The following is a 15580-nucleotide window of genomic DNA, read 5'->3' as shown; positions in this document are numbered from 1 at the left end:
AATGAATAAATGAATGTATGAATGAGTGAATGAATGTATGAATGAATAAGTGAATGAATAAATGAAAGGATGAATGAGTGAATGAATGTGTTAATAGATAAACAATGAACGAATAGATGAAACGATGAATAAATGAATAAATAAATGAGTGAATGAATGAACGATTAAATGAATGAACAAGCGAATCCGTCAATGAACGAAGAAATGAGAGAATGGATGTTTTGTGGAACGCATCAGAAAATGATTCTGATTTAATCGGTATAATAAAATCTATCTTAAGCTTTACTGGGCGTTTTGCATACGTTCGCACAAATTTAAATACCAATGCACCACACGCGGTGTATGATATAATAGGAATATATATACTTTTTTCGATTTCTAATCTATTGCTGTTACAAACAGAAGAAGAAATCTAGTATAATTCTCTTGCACGCTAGTGATAAGGCAATACAATAGATTCCGCTTAAGCTATGTAAAATTTATTTTTTTTGTTTTGTTTTTTTTTCCTAATAATTACTGTGTCAATGTTATTAAGCTACTCTGTGTATTGAATTCTTTTGAGATAGTGGTTTTGGAGGGAATAGAGAATTAATTATTATTTATTTATTTTTTTTTTAATATTCTTTTATGCATAAAGAACCGTTCAACAAAAGTCTGTCAATTGGTTATTCATTAAATTGTTGTTCAGCAATTCGATTTCAGTATGAATGAACAAAGCTTGGTGATTTCAATTGAAATCAATTAAATGATTAAATTTTTCTTTTGTTCATAAAACTAATATATCGATCAATAATTGCCGGATCTGATATGTAAATGTTATCTCTAATCAAATATCCATAGCATTTTTAGAAAGATCCGACCCTTAAGCAACGCTTGGCTACCGTTCACGTCATTGCGAGTTTCTGTGCTTTTAGTGAAACTACTTCCGCTATAGTCAAAACAAGGGAAAAACCCGTAGCTCATATGCTGCTGTTTCATGAGAGAAAATACCGTTTAAGTCCAGCGTTGACTTGAGAAGTGTTGTGGCAACTATAAGATTGTCCCAACAGTAATTTCGTTCATCCCCAACAGAGGAGGAGGGATCGTATTTTTGCACAGCCAACTTCACACTTAAGTCTCAGCTGATATGGCAAGGCTTGCTTGTGACAAAGTTCGACTGATTCTATGTGGTAGTATTAGGTTGGCGCCCTTTTGTTTATGGAAAGTGGAAACCAGTATTTTCGACAAAATTTACTTTTTTTCTATCGAAAAGGTAAAGATGCTGTTCAAGTAAGAAAAAAATTATCCGATGTGTTGACAGAATACCAGTGCCGAACTGGACTTTGCAAAATTTCGACCCGCAATTTCAATCTTGAAGATCAACCTCTTTTTCCGTAAGGCCAGTTGCAGTTGATAACGACGAAATAGAGGCATTCCGCCGAATAATAACTCGAAGTTTCTGACAGATTAAATTTATCGAGTTCCATCGTTCATGACGACGTGAAACGTCACTATAAGAAAATTTTCTTTCATTTTCATAAAAGAGAAACGATATTACTTTCCAAATAAACTAATATTTTCTGTCGAAAAAAAGAATTTGTCGATTGTTTGATCATTTTGAAGGAAGTGTTACGGGTATAGATAACAATGAACGTCCTAAAGAGTCGGCTATACTAGAAAACATTAAAAAAAAAGTCCGAAAATAATTCCGAATAATCGAAAAGTGAAGTTGCAACAGACAGCTGACATCTTAGAAATATCAAAAGGCGAACACATTCACTGTTTTACCTGAAACTTTGCACATGAGAAAGCTATAACCGGTTTAGGGTTCTCATCATTGGATTAAGGCAAGAATAGAGTAAAATATTATTACCAAAGCACATATTTAATATAAATAATGGACATACAGGCTAAGGCTACATAATCTCAGAAATATTAAACTGTTGGAAAAAGATAATATCATTCCTGCGTTTCGTAATGTGAACTAGGTCGCGCCATAAGACGATCTCTGTAGCCGAATAGATAAAAATTTCTGGTATCAAGTCAGTGTTCGCAGGTTCAAATCTCATTACGGTAGAGTTTACTTTCATCGTAGCTATGGTGGGTTTATAGTGGGTCGGTATAGGGTATATGAAACTTACTGGTTGGACACCCACCTACTACGCTGCGACCCATTTCCCCATTTCTTTTTCTTTTCTCACTTCTTTTTGTCTATCACCGTGTTATCCATACAGGGAACCTCCTCTCAGTGATTGGTCATATAAAAAGAAGAAAAATGCGTACCACATTTACTTACGATACAGCAAATGCACCGTACCACAAAAATGGTAAGGTTGCATTATTTCAAACTCGAAAGCCATATCCTATTATGCTCTCGAAGTCTGCCCTCAAGCGCCTATTATTCATTTGGGAATCTCCAAAGCTTTGCGGAAATAGATTAGGATGAAATGATGAGGCCGTCGCGGAAATTGACATATATTTGGAGGATCCTGACAAATCGTGTAGAGACGCGTTGAACGGATTGCATCACTCTTGAAGAAAACTGCGACTGCGATCTCAATAATAAGTCGAATCTTATAACCGACGCATTTTTCTTACATAGTCCCGGGAATTATTGATTTATATGTTTCAATACATATACATATTGATCTCTAATGTAAAGTTGCTTATGACGTTTTCATTAATAGATTGTAATACATTCAACTAAACTTGCAATGACTATTAAAGAAACCCCCTAATAAAAAAAAGGAAAAAAAATTGTTCGGTCTTGTTTAAGCGACATTAGTTTCACTGAAACTGATTACAATTGAACGGATAAGTTGATCTATTTTAAATCATTGAATATGTAATTTTAGCTTATGTTATGGAAGAATATACGTATGTACATTGGCACAATCACAATCACGATCTGGAAACTTTATCTACAAGAAAAAAACTCATCCTCAAATGTTTTCCCATTGCTATCGTCAGATTAAATCAAGCAACTGAGTACACTACAGTCAGATACGGCCCACCCCTAAATATTCTACACCACTCTACAGTTAATCATATAATAACTTTTTTATTTTTAAGGCGTTATATGGGAAGTGGTCGAAAAAGTGATTCAATCTGAATTATTTTTCATAGCGTTCCTCCTTGGGTCAAATATGACGGTGTACAAAATTTCATCAATATAACTCAAAAATTGCGACTTGTAGGTTAAATAAAAAGAAACAAGTCGGTCAAACGGACGGACAGATTTAGATCATTTCAAAAAAGGATTCCGAATTGATCGATATAATGAAAGGTAGGTCTATCTCAAGTCCTTCTGGGTGCTTCATACGTCTGGACATCACAAGTGGGATAGGGTATAAAAATAAAGAAACTTCGGATCTTTACAGGCTTAAGTTTGGTTTTAAGGTCTGGCTAACCAAATCAATTTGAAAAATCGGACTAATTCAGAAATATATCGTCGCTCTATGTCACTGCCAGTGCTGTCAAATTTGAATCACTAACGTTCAGCCTTATGATTAGCGCTATGATCCCATATATATATATACATATTAGTTTGGGGAAAAAGAAATCCACTATTTTTATATGAACTTCAGGACTTTATTTAACATGCTTCGGATTGTCCGATTTGGGTCAAATATGCACCGTTTTGTTGTATGATTTGTTGCCATTTTAAAGGTGTTTTCAAAATGCCTCTCTCATAGAAGTCCTGGTCTCTATTTGCAAAAAACTCTAGTAGTCGATTTTCACAATCCTCCCTAGACTCCAATTTTTTATCATTAAAGAAATTTTGCAATGCAAGAAAAAGATGATAATCGCTTGGTGCCAAGTCCGGACTGTATGGCGGATGCATTAAAACTTCCCAACCAAGCTCCCGAAGTTTCTGGCGAGTCACTGTAGATGTGTGTGGCCTAGCGTTGTACTGGTGGAACACGACACCTCTCCTGTTGGCCAATTCTGGCCGTTTCTGGTCAATCGCTATCTTCAAACGGTCCAGTTGTTGATAGTAGAGATCAGAATTTAGCGGAAGCAACTCATAATAAATAATCCCCTTCCAGTCCCACCAAATGTATAGCAAAACCTTCCTGGCCGTTTGAGGTGCTTCACCGCTCTTTGACCACGATCGTTTTCGCACAGGGTTATCGTATGTGATCCATTTCTCATCTCCAGTCACCATCCGTTTAAGAAATGAGTCTATCTCATTCCGTTTGGCCAAGGCTTCGCAGATGGAAATGTTTTTTTCTGTTAATTGGTGTGGCACACAAACATCGAGCTTCTTTTTGAATCCAGCTTTGTGTAAATGGTTTAAAATTGTTTTATGGTCGATTTTTAGCTCCTGGGCGATGTTACGACTGCTAACATGCCGGTCAACTTCGATCATTCCTCCGATTTTATCGACATTTTCGACGACCGGCCTACCTGTGCGAGGTGCATCTTTAACATCAAAAATTCCTGAACGGAATCTACGGAACCAAAATTGCACACAATTGGCTGTTACAGTATCGGAACCATAAACACCATTCACAATTTTAGCCGCCTGGCTTGCATTTTCGCCTTTGTCAAAGAAAAACTGTAAAATGTACCGAATTTTCTCTTTGTTCACTTCCATTTTTAACACGCTGTAACTCACAACTGAATGCACCAAACAAAAAACAGCAAAAGAATTTTTTTTGCTGCGAAATGTCACCTTTCCAACGAGCATAAATCTGAAATTGTTTGATCGATGCTTTACGAGAAATCTATCAGTGCAGCCATCTACCGAAAAAATAATGGATTTCTTTTTCCCCAAACTAATATGTATATATATATATATATACGTAGATATGGACGATGTGAACTGTACGATATAGTCGTTCGTTACATTGGGCACAAATAGATGTACGGTATCCAACCTGGCTTAAGCCAAATACGTTCTCTTTCTTAACCTTGTAGCTTTTATTTGCACTACTTACCCATTAAGAGACTCGGCCCGAGGCATTATTCTATGTAAATGCTTTCGGGTAATTATTAACGGTACAAAGCAAAAAATTCCTTTTAGAAGTAACTTATTATCATGCGTAACGCAAAATATATGTAAACATGCGGCAGTAATCTCATCTCATATGCAAAAGAGTATGTTTTGTTTTTGCTTTTTTAAAAAATAATGTTATTGAACTTTTTCTGCGAATGATTCTGTATTTGCTCATGTTTACATACTTTATTTACACATTCTATGTGGAAGTTCTGATAACATTCCATGACTTTGGAAAAATTTTGCTACAGGCGCTTTTATATAATGTACACCGAAGGGCAAAGATATGCTAGGTTTGTTATTCAATTTGTAATGCCTAGAGATATGCAATAGAAATTTCATAATTTGTATTTGTTAGTAAGCCGGAAAGGGATTCGGACTTGATTTAGGCGTTTCTCTATGCATTTTGTTGTTGTTATTCTTTCTTAGGAAATGTTGTTTTAGGGCATTTTTACTTAGTACTTACTGTATCTCTCTTCATACCATCACCAAAGGATGACAGGTTCGCAACGCTTAGAAGGAGGCTTCAGGGACCTCTACAAAGTACATACATTTCTGATCAGGGTCTGTCCGTCTCTGTAATGTCTCTTGTAAATGCTTTCCTGGTTGCAAAAATGAAGCAAAATGTCCAAATCGATCAAGGAAGTCGTCTTCAGTACGAAGTAAATTGCTTTTGCCTGCTTCTTCTTATTTTTATATCCATCACCATAAGATGAGACATATATTCATTTTGTCAAAACGTTTGCAACGCTCACAAGGAAACCTAAGCCAAATTCTGAGCTGATTTAAGCACGTCCGTCCGTTCGTCTGTACGGATACGTACAGATAAACGTACAAGAATTTGCACGCATGTTCTATGGGCGATGCTGTATTGCCTACACAAAAATGGGAAAAATACAGCCCGCCTACCCAATATTATAATGTACCAAACTTTGTTTCCTTTTTCAATGCCTTCATAACGCCCAGAAGTATACTTGAAGAACCTCTTAAACTATTATATATTGTTGTTCAATTTCAAATTCGGAATACTCCGTCCGTACGTCCTTTATGTTCATTTGCCCATCTGTCCGTCTGTCCACCTATATGGTATTTGTGGTAAACATTTTCCCGTTCGCAAACAAAAGGTTTCAGCCCAAAAATTTAATTTTAAAGAACACGCATACAACTTGCACACCTCTACATAGCCAAAATTGAGAATAGCTTTGTGCTCTGTACCTTTTACTCTTTCCTCATAAGCTGCAACAGATACGCGATAAAAATTTCCACATCATTATTTTATAAAAATAGAAAAAATCTGCCACGCCCACCCAATACTATGAAGGATGCAAGTACATACTTTTCGTTTTTTTTTTTTTTTCAATCCTTTATAGGATAACGTTGATGGGTACAAAAATTTCGGTCGCAATCGAATGAAATTTTTTTGTTTGTTTTCTGCTGTGTCGGCTCTTTTTTTCAAGAAGGTAGAAAACGGCAAGAAATAGAATAACCTGCCTTAATAAAAATCGTGTAAGACAATTATGTTCCTTTTAATGCTGTCTTCTCTCTTTGCGCGATACAACACATTAACGCCAAGACGGACCTTTATGTGTATAACTTTGGGACGGTAAACAAGATCATTGTTGATAGGTTGTCCAAAAGGCGGTCAGTGCGATTAAAGAAAAACGTGGTAGTGTGTCGTACAGTACGTGGTTTATTTAATGTTTAATGTATATAATAAAATATATATGAGATACATATGTACATATATATGAACAATATAATTCAATAAAATACAAGATTGATCTAATAAAGCTAATACTGTGTTCAAAAGGTAGTACCAATACCAAAAAGGTACAAACTGCTTCCAAAAATGTATGATCGACTCAATGACTAAGTTACGTCTAATGTAACATCTGCTTAAGATCGCCGGCGTCGCCAAACCGGATAACTGGTCAGAAATTCGTTTGGCAAATTCGTAGAAATTCTAGGAATCTTGAAACTAATAAGTCTTTGCACCTTGATGTCGACTATGCATAGACAATATACTTTTTACACCGACCTAGAATCTTATCAAATTTGAAATTATTAATTAAAGAGTTCGTGTTAGGTAAAAAAAAAAAAAAAACAAATAAGGGTGCAAAAGGTTAAATATGTTATCCACTTGAGTACCCGAGTCAGCAAGAGATCTCAAGTAACAACACTGAACCTTTCTGTAGCGTATCAAGAAGTCATGTTAATAGACTGATATCGCAATGGGTACAAAAAAAAACAGATTGACTTGTAGGACAACAGCAAACAAAAAAATTCATAAAATCTTCTGGCATACCACACAAACACAAACTACTGAAACTACTCTTGCCCATAGCCTCTTCTTTATGGGTCACAATCCCCTCATTTACCACCCAAAAAAACATAGGCATCACCGATGGGCACAATCTCCCAAGGTACGAGTGGGACGTCCCATCACATTCTATCGGAATGTGAGGCCGTTTGTAGAATCCATGAAACATGAAGTGTTTGGCGAGCACTTTATACCTCCGGACGCGATAAAGCGCTTCGGACCAAAGAAGATGGCTAGGAGCAGGGCCGAATACAATAGATCTTTTCGGTCGCGGTGCGGATTGCCAACACTATTTAATACTAATAATAATAATAATAATAATAACGTTAATGATGGTGCGTTCAAATCTCGGGTGCGGTAGAGTTTTCAATAAAGCTGATAGCTAGATAGATGCTAATAATATAAGCTAATGGTTTAGGCTTGGAATTTATTTCTTTGGCTACAGCTAATTAAAATAATAATTATAATTGAAAATGTTAACGATATATGTTAAGTTTGCCTTTTGCTCGTCAAGGTTATGAGTCCAAGTTTTTTTAAATTTTTTTTTCTTTCTTTCTTTCTTTCTTTTAGAAACGCTTGGTAATAAACTGTGCCAATCATGGGAGAAGGAATTAAAACTAACCGAGAATTCCAAAAGAGAACCCAATCTTTTGCGGGCCACAATGCGAGTCTTTGGTTGGCGTTTTGCTCTCCTAGGCTTAGTGTTATTTATACTGGAATTGGGTTTCAGGTAAATAATAAAAAAATATTTTTTAAAATTTTTTCAAATTGCTTTTTCTTTTTCTTTTTGTCTTTTTTTTTTTTTTTTGTAGAACTTTACAACCGTTATTCCTATTGGGTTTAATTGCTTATTACACGAGCGGAGAAGAGAATATTCAAAGGGCGTATGTTTATGCAGCTGGTGTAATATTATGCAGTGCATTAAATGTCATCATAATGCATCCGTATATGTTGGGGACAATGCATATAGGTATGAAAATCCGTGTAGCCATGTGCAGTATGATATATCGTAAGGCGTTACGATTAAGTAAAACAGCGTTGGGTAACACCACCGCTGGCCAAATAGTGAATTTAATATCAAACGATGTTGGCCGTTTGGATTTGGCTATGCTTTTTATTCACTACTTATGGGTGGGACCATTAGAGACCCTATTGATTACGTACCTGATGTATAGAGAAGTAAGAAAATTCATTGTAACAGATTAGTTGAAAAGTTCACGGTGTGGAAAGGATGAAAAACTTTGAAATATTAGTTCAATATTAGTACATAAAACGATCTATTAAATTACATCTTAAGTATTATGCCCCAAATTCGGAAAAGCTTGATATAGATTACATTTCTTGATAAAATTTAATGAAATATAGCGCAAAACTTTTTGATATGATTAGGTGCTTGCATGTATTTTGATCATTTTTTCGCTTGAAAAAGGCATTTATTGAGAACAATTTCTTACCATATATATTAATCAAAATATTTCGACACCTTTGGCTCATCTTTCGAAAGAATGATCCAATCATTGGCCCATTCCCTTATTTCTTTAGCATTTCGAAACCGTGTACCAGCCAAGTCAAGCTGCCTCGATCTGGAAATGTGGTAATCAGAAGACCCTATATCTTGGTGAATAGGCTGGGTGCGGCAGAGCTTCCCATTCGAGCTGTAATAGTGTATCCTTGATAACTGTTGCAACATGTGCAAGAGGATGACTTTGCGTCTACAAACAACTGTTTCTGGTCTTTTTTGTAACGATACGCAGTTCAATTTATTTAAATGACATTGCTAGACGCAGTAAGAGTTTCATTCGGCTTTTACAGTTCGTAACTCCCTTGCTGGTCCTACCATATGCACAGCAAAACTTCATGAATGTGGTATCTATGTGGGTAGCTATTCTGGACTAACCTATGACTTTTTGTGCTTGGGATTGTCGTAGTAGGATCACTTTTCACTGCCAGCCACAAAATGCTAAAAAAAAAAAATTCTTTTTTTGACGAGCAAAGAACCCGGTTGGAAATGGCGTTTTCAGTCAATTCTTATGCTGAAGGTCATTTCCCCTTCTTAAGAATCTTTTCCATCGCATGCGAACGTATTCGAAAGTTCTATGAGAATTTGATTTGGCTTTGCCTCCAATAAGTCTTGCAATTGAACGTCTCTTTGAACTTTTCTGATCCTCCAGGCCGTTCTTTGTCATTGACGTCATAATCACCGCTTTTAAATCATTGAAACCAAAACCGATTATTGGGATATAATGAAGCAGCATTACCATAAGTTTCTGAAAGTGTTTGATAGACCTCGGCAATAGATTTCTTCAAAGCGCACAACAAAAGTATTGAATGTCCATTATTGAATGTCCATTATACACTGGATAACTCGATAATACTGAACTGCAAAACTGTTTGTTATCTTATGTAGAGAAAGATCGAAATCATCGAATTTAACTATCATGCTTATTGATAACTCGCATTACTTTATCATTTTCACCAATAGATGTCGCCGATTAGGATACCAGCAAGCATCTATTATTATTGTACTAAAAGCACACATTCTTACAAACAACGCTTTAAGCGGTCAACAGAGTTTGTAAGACCATTCATAGAGCATAGTGAATTGAAAAGAAAATTAATTACGGAAAATTTTACGTGTAAAGGTCAATTTTTTGGACTCTTCCTTGTTTTGCTAGCGTTTTCTTGAAAATCAAGTCTATATATGATAGTGAGATACAAAATTTCTATATTCTTTTAAGAGAAGTAGTATAGGCTTTGACCTTTTTTTTCTGCAAAATCATTAACATCTTACAACTTTGCTTTATCTTACTGGTCCGTGAACTTTTCAATTAGCCTAGCGATTATACTTAATAAAAATATTCTATGAAGAATCTTTCATTCCAATTTAGATAAAAATTGCTGCTGTTTTTGGTGTTGCCTTTATGTTAATGTTTATACCACTGCAAGGTTGGCTAGGTAATAAGACATCTGTTTTACGTTTACGTACTGCTTTGCGTACCGATGAACGCGTCCGAATGATGAATGAGATAATATCGGGCATCCAAGTTATTAAAATGTACGCTTGGGAAATGCCCTTTGGCCGGATGGTTGAATTTTCTCGCAAAAAGGAAATTAACAGTATCCGACAGTCTTCCTATATACGCGGTATCTTATTATCCTTTATTATGTTTTTAACCCGCGTCTGTATATTCTTAAGTTTGGTTGGGTTTGTTCTGCTTAGCAATTTCCTTACGGCTGAACAAGCTTTTGTCATCACAGCTTATTATAACACATTAAGAAGCACCATGACAGTATTTTTTCCACAAGGTAATACCAAGAATACGTTTATTTGGAAAAACAAATTTTTTTAAATGTTGATAATAACTTTTCGAAGGTATCACGCAATTGGCCGAAACTTTAGTATCAATTAAGAGAATACAAAACTATATGATGTACGAAGAAACTGATGTAGTGGACAAGTCGTTGGATACACTTGATGCCAATTATCCTGGCAGCAATCAATCTACGGTAATAAAAGATGATGATAAGGTTCTGGATGATGACGAAGCTGAGAAAGAACCGTTAGTTGCCAATAGTCATGCGGTGCTGTCGGAAGCTGGTATTATTATAAATAACTTAAAAGCCAAGTGGGATCCAAAAGCTTCAGAGCTTACGCTAGACGATGTTAATTTGCGTGTTCAACCCGGAACCTTAGTCGCGATTATCGGACCTGTTGGTGCAGGAAAATCAAGGTACTAACATTTGTAAGTTTGAAAAAGGCGGAGAGAACAAATTTTTTAATGATCTCATCCCGTGAACAGTATCATTCAGAGTATTCTTGGTGAATTGCGACCTGAGTCCGGGTCAGTTAAAGTGAACGGCAGCGTATCGTATGCTTCCCAGGAGCCGTGGTTATTTACAGGCACGGTACGGCAAAATATCTTATTTGGTCAACCGTTAGAAAAAAAACGCTATCGTGCTGTGGTGAAAAAATGTGCATTGGAACGTGATTTTGATTTGCTCCCGTACGGTGATAAAACTATTGTAGGTGAACGTGGCGCTTCATTGTCGGGCGGTCAAAAAGCCCGTATTAGTTTGGCGAGAGCTGTGTATAGAAAAACTTCAATTTACTTGTTAGACGATCCACTTAGCGCAGTAGATACCCACGTGGGACGTCATTTGTTCGATCAGTGTATGCGTGGTTTCCTAAAGGATAACATTGTTATTTTGATAACGCATCAATTGCAATTTTTACAAGCGGCAGATCAGATAGTAATAATGGAGAAAGGACGCGTAAGTGCAGTGGGCTCATATGAGTCGTTACGTGAAAGCGGTTTGGATTTTGCTCAGCTGTTAGCTGATCCCGAAAAAGACGAGAGCGCAAATAATACCACACGTTCCCGTTCTGGCAGTCATTTAGTTAATCGCCAAAATAGTGAGTCGTCTTTATGTTCGATCGCAGACTCATGTCTAGAGGAAACGCCGCAGCAGGTGCAGGAAACCCAAGAAGAAGGCCAAATTGGTTTCTATTTGTATAAGAAATATTTTAAAGCCGGCGGCGGTATTTTCATGTTCATTGTAATGTTAACCTTTTGTATTATGTCACAAATCTTGGGTTCGGCCGGTGACTACTTTTTGTCATATTGGTAAGCGAAAATTTAATAATTAAAAACAATATATATATATATAAATAAGAATTTCGTAATGTTTTAGGGTCACTAAAAAGGATAGATTGCAAGCTGATAGTAAAGGATTACAATTGCAAAGCGCTTTGGCTGACCTGCCAAACAACAGCACCGAAGTACCAAGTACAGATAATTCTCACAATATCGAGTCACAAATATCTGGTTTCTTGTCACAATACAATGTTTATATTGATCCGGAAATGATAGATATTTACGTTTTTACTATTATTACGGTAGCGACAATTGTGATAACGGTTGCCCGAAGTTATTTATTCTTTAATATGGCCATGAAAGCATCGACCAATTTACATAATGCCATGTTTCGCGGTATAACCCAAGCAGCCATGTATTTTTTCAATACAAATCCCTCCGGACGTATACTTAATAGATTTTCCAAAGATATGGGACAAATTGATGAAATTTTGCCATCAGTAATGATCGATGTGATACAAATCTTTTTAAGCCTATTCGGTATAGTGCTTGTCATCGCTGTAGTTAATCCATTAGTTTTACTACCCACTCTCCTATTGGCCATAATATTTTATAATCTGCGCACATTCTATTTGAAGACATCTAGAAACGTGAAACGCTTGGAAGCTATAAGTATTGAATGGCTAATAATGTCCATTTGATTGAAATTTTCTTATTTTCTTTTTTTTTTTCTTCTTTTTTCAATATATCGATCGATATATAGCTCGATCTCCTATTTATTCGCACATGGCTACCTCGCTTACGGGTCTGTCAACGATAAGAGCTTTCGGAGCTCAGCGCGTACTAATCAATGAATTTGATAATCATCAGGATTTGCATAGCGGTGTGTTCTTTATGTTTATTTGTACATCGCGTGCCTTTGGATATTGGTTGGATTGTTTTTGTGTTCTCTTCATAGCCATTGTAACGTTAAGTTTTTTCATTTTTGCACCGGCAAATGGCGGCGATGTCGGCTTGGCTATTACCCAGGCATTAGGCATGACCGGTATGGTTCAATGGGGGATGCGACAATCGGCTGAATTGGAAAACACCATGACCGCTGTGGAACGTGTTGTCGAATATGATGATATTGAGCCGGAAGGCGAGCTAGAATCTAAATTGGATAAAAAACCACCCGATTCGTGGCCGGAAGAAGGCAAAATTATATTCGATGAATTAAGTTTGCGATACTTTCCTGATCCGAAATCCGAGTATATACTGAAAGGGTTAACTTTTGAAATAAGGGCCAGTGAGAAAATTGGCATTGTAGGACGTACCGGAGCTGGTAAATCATCTTTAATTAATGCTTTATTCCGTCTTTCTTATAATGAGGGCTCGATAATTATTGATCAGCGAGATACAAAAAGCATGGGCTTACATGATTTACGCAGTAAAATATCAATTATACCGCAAGAACCCGTTTTATTTTCGGGAACTATGCGTTACAATTTGGATCCATTTGATGAATATTCCGATGCTAAAATATGGGAAGCCTTAGATGAGGTAGAAATTTAAGATAAAAAGCAAAAATTTTTCAAAATTTATTAATGCAACTCATAGGTAAAATTGAAAAAAGTTGTTCAAGAACTTCCAAGCGGATTGGAGAGTAAAATATCGGAGGGCGGTACCAATTTCAGTGTCGGTCAAAGACAATTGGTTTGTTTGGCTCGTGCGATTTTAAGAGAAAATCGTATTTTAGTTATGGATGAAGCAACAGCCAATGTGGACCCACAAACCGATGCCTTAATTCAAATTACAATACGTAATAAATTTAAACATTGCACTGTCTTAACGATAGCCCATCGTTTGCATACGGTTATGGATTCCGATAAAGTTTTAGTTATGGATGCCGGTCAAGTAATGGAATTCGGTACACCTTATGAATTGCTTACAGAAAGTCCAAAGAAAATTTTCCTAGGCATGGTTAAGCAAACGGGTAAATCAACTTATGATAATTTATTAAAAATTGCACAAAAGGTAAATATGATAATATCGCGATTCCTTTTAATCACCTTTTATAATCAATCATTATCATCATTTAAAGGCTCATGAAGAATCTCTTAAACAGAAACTGGAGTAAAAAAGTTTACTTGGTGGTCAATTATGAATTTACTTAAATTTTGCCGTAACTAAAGACTCATCAGTTCCTCAGTATGGTCAGGATAATATACATATATATATATATATAAATTTTTTTCTTATTTTAATATATGTTAGTTAATTTCATTTTGAAATTAGTTTAAAATGTATTTCAATTTCTAAATATGTTATACTGTGTTATACTTTTAGTTTTGATTTTTTTTTCTTTTTTTTAAACTGGTTTCCTTAGTTCTTAAGATGTTCAAATTTAGTTCTTTGATATAAGTAAAAAGATTTCTAACTGAGAACATATAATTTAATGTATTACTATATACATACTTAAATTTTCCTTTCTATTGTAAGGAAAATATGACAAACCAACCTACCAATATATGCGTAAGTGTATTTATGTGCCTTTCTATACGTCAAATATCGCAAATCAATTATATATAAATTTAATATGATATGAAAATTGGAAAAATTAGATAAAAAATTTCTTCTCTTGCACATTAAAAAAAAAAAAAAATGTTGTTTTAATTCGAAGAAAACACGAGAGTATACGAAAGTACCAAACCTTCTTTTTATTGCAACTTTGACTGCAATAAATTGATTTTAAGATAAGTGAAAGAAAACATTAACTAAAACAAGCGAAACGACTATAGTGTGCTGCAGCCTGCCATCAAACATCCTATGACGACCTTTTAGAACAAGGCTTTATATGAGAAGCGGTCTGATCAGAATCAGTACCACTAATGTCTTAACATTCTTAACAAATTCGTCAAAATATCTCAAAAATTGAGGCATAGGTAGGTTACGGGACGTACGGACGAACAAGCTTAGATCGATGTAGAAACCTATTTTGAGCCGATCCGACCTATTTTTGGTCCATCTGGATTTCCAATATCCTTAGGTAAAAAAAAATTTCCTCCAAATATATCAAAAATTACAATCTTGAGGTTAAAAAGAGGGAAGTAAGGAAGGTGGACAGAAACACTGACAAGCTTAGGTCGATTCAGGAAGTAACTCTGAACCGACCGGTGCTATTTGTAGTCCTTCTGACTATTGGATACATCCTAACAAACTTAATATACCCTCGTAGTGTAAATGATGTTGGGTGTAATATATTATAATAGAAATTAAACTACAATGTGGGGCGCTGCTCACCACCAAATATCCTACATCATTTCCTTTAGTACTGTTATTCATGTGTCGTCTTCCCAAAATTAGGCCTTATAGAATGAGAATGATCAGAAAAGTGGTCCGATACGAACCAGTTGGTCATTGAGACAAAACACGTCACTATACCGAATATCATCAAAAGATCTCAAAAATTGCGACCTGTGACGAACACGCTTAGATTAGTTGAGATTGATATATATGTAACAATCATTATCACTTCATATATATATAAAAATGTTCTTCTTAAGCCCTTCTGTGTGTTGCATATATCCGCACTAATTTAATATCCACAAGTCATGTAGGGTATAAAAAAAGCATAATGACCTGTGAAATTCGAAGTTCGCTCATTTACTTACTCTCTCAAGTTGTGAAATTCGAATTTCGCTC

General features: G+C 35.6%; 1 protein-coding gene across 1 annotated transcript in view; it reads left to right on the top strand.

Annotated features, from left to right (window-relative positions):
• LOC119638101 (probable multidrug resistance-associated protein lethal(2)03659) overlaps positions 1 to 14433 on the top strand; it is a 16996-nt gene extending 2563 nt beyond the window's left edge. The window contains exons 3-11 of the mRNA XM_038034726.1: positions 7872 to 8031; positions 8114 to 8480; positions 10190 to 10607; positions 10675 to 11032; positions 11102 to 11926; positions 11994 to 12568; positions 12660 to 13438; positions 13496 to 13912; positions 13980 to 14433. Of these exons, the coding sequence (XP_037890654.1) occupies positions 7872 to 8031; positions 8114 to 8480; positions 10190 to 10607; positions 10675 to 11032; positions 11102 to 11926; positions 11994 to 12568; positions 12660 to 13438; positions 13496 to 13912; positions 13980 to 14015 (3935 nt within the window). The 3' untranslated portion in view covers positions 14016 to 14433. The remainder of the gene's footprint in view (positions 1 to 7871; positions 8032 to 8113; positions 8481 to 10189; positions 10608 to 10674; positions 11033 to 11101; positions 11927 to 11993; positions 12569 to 12659; positions 13439 to 13495; positions 13913 to 13979) is intronic.
• Positions 14434 to 15580: the final 1147 nt, after the last annotated feature.

This window comes from Glossina fuscipes, unplaced genomic scaffold (assembly GCF_014805625.2).
Source record: "Glossina fuscipes isolate IAEA_lab_2018 unplaced genomic scaffold, Yale_Gfus_2 73, whole genome shotgun sequence".
Lineage (NCBI taxonomy): Eukaryota > Metazoa > Arthropoda > Insecta > Diptera > Glossinidae > Glossina > Glossina fuscipes.
The sequence above is the reverse complement of the archived record's forward strand: the minus strand, read 5'-3'. Positions and strand labels throughout refer to the sequence as shown.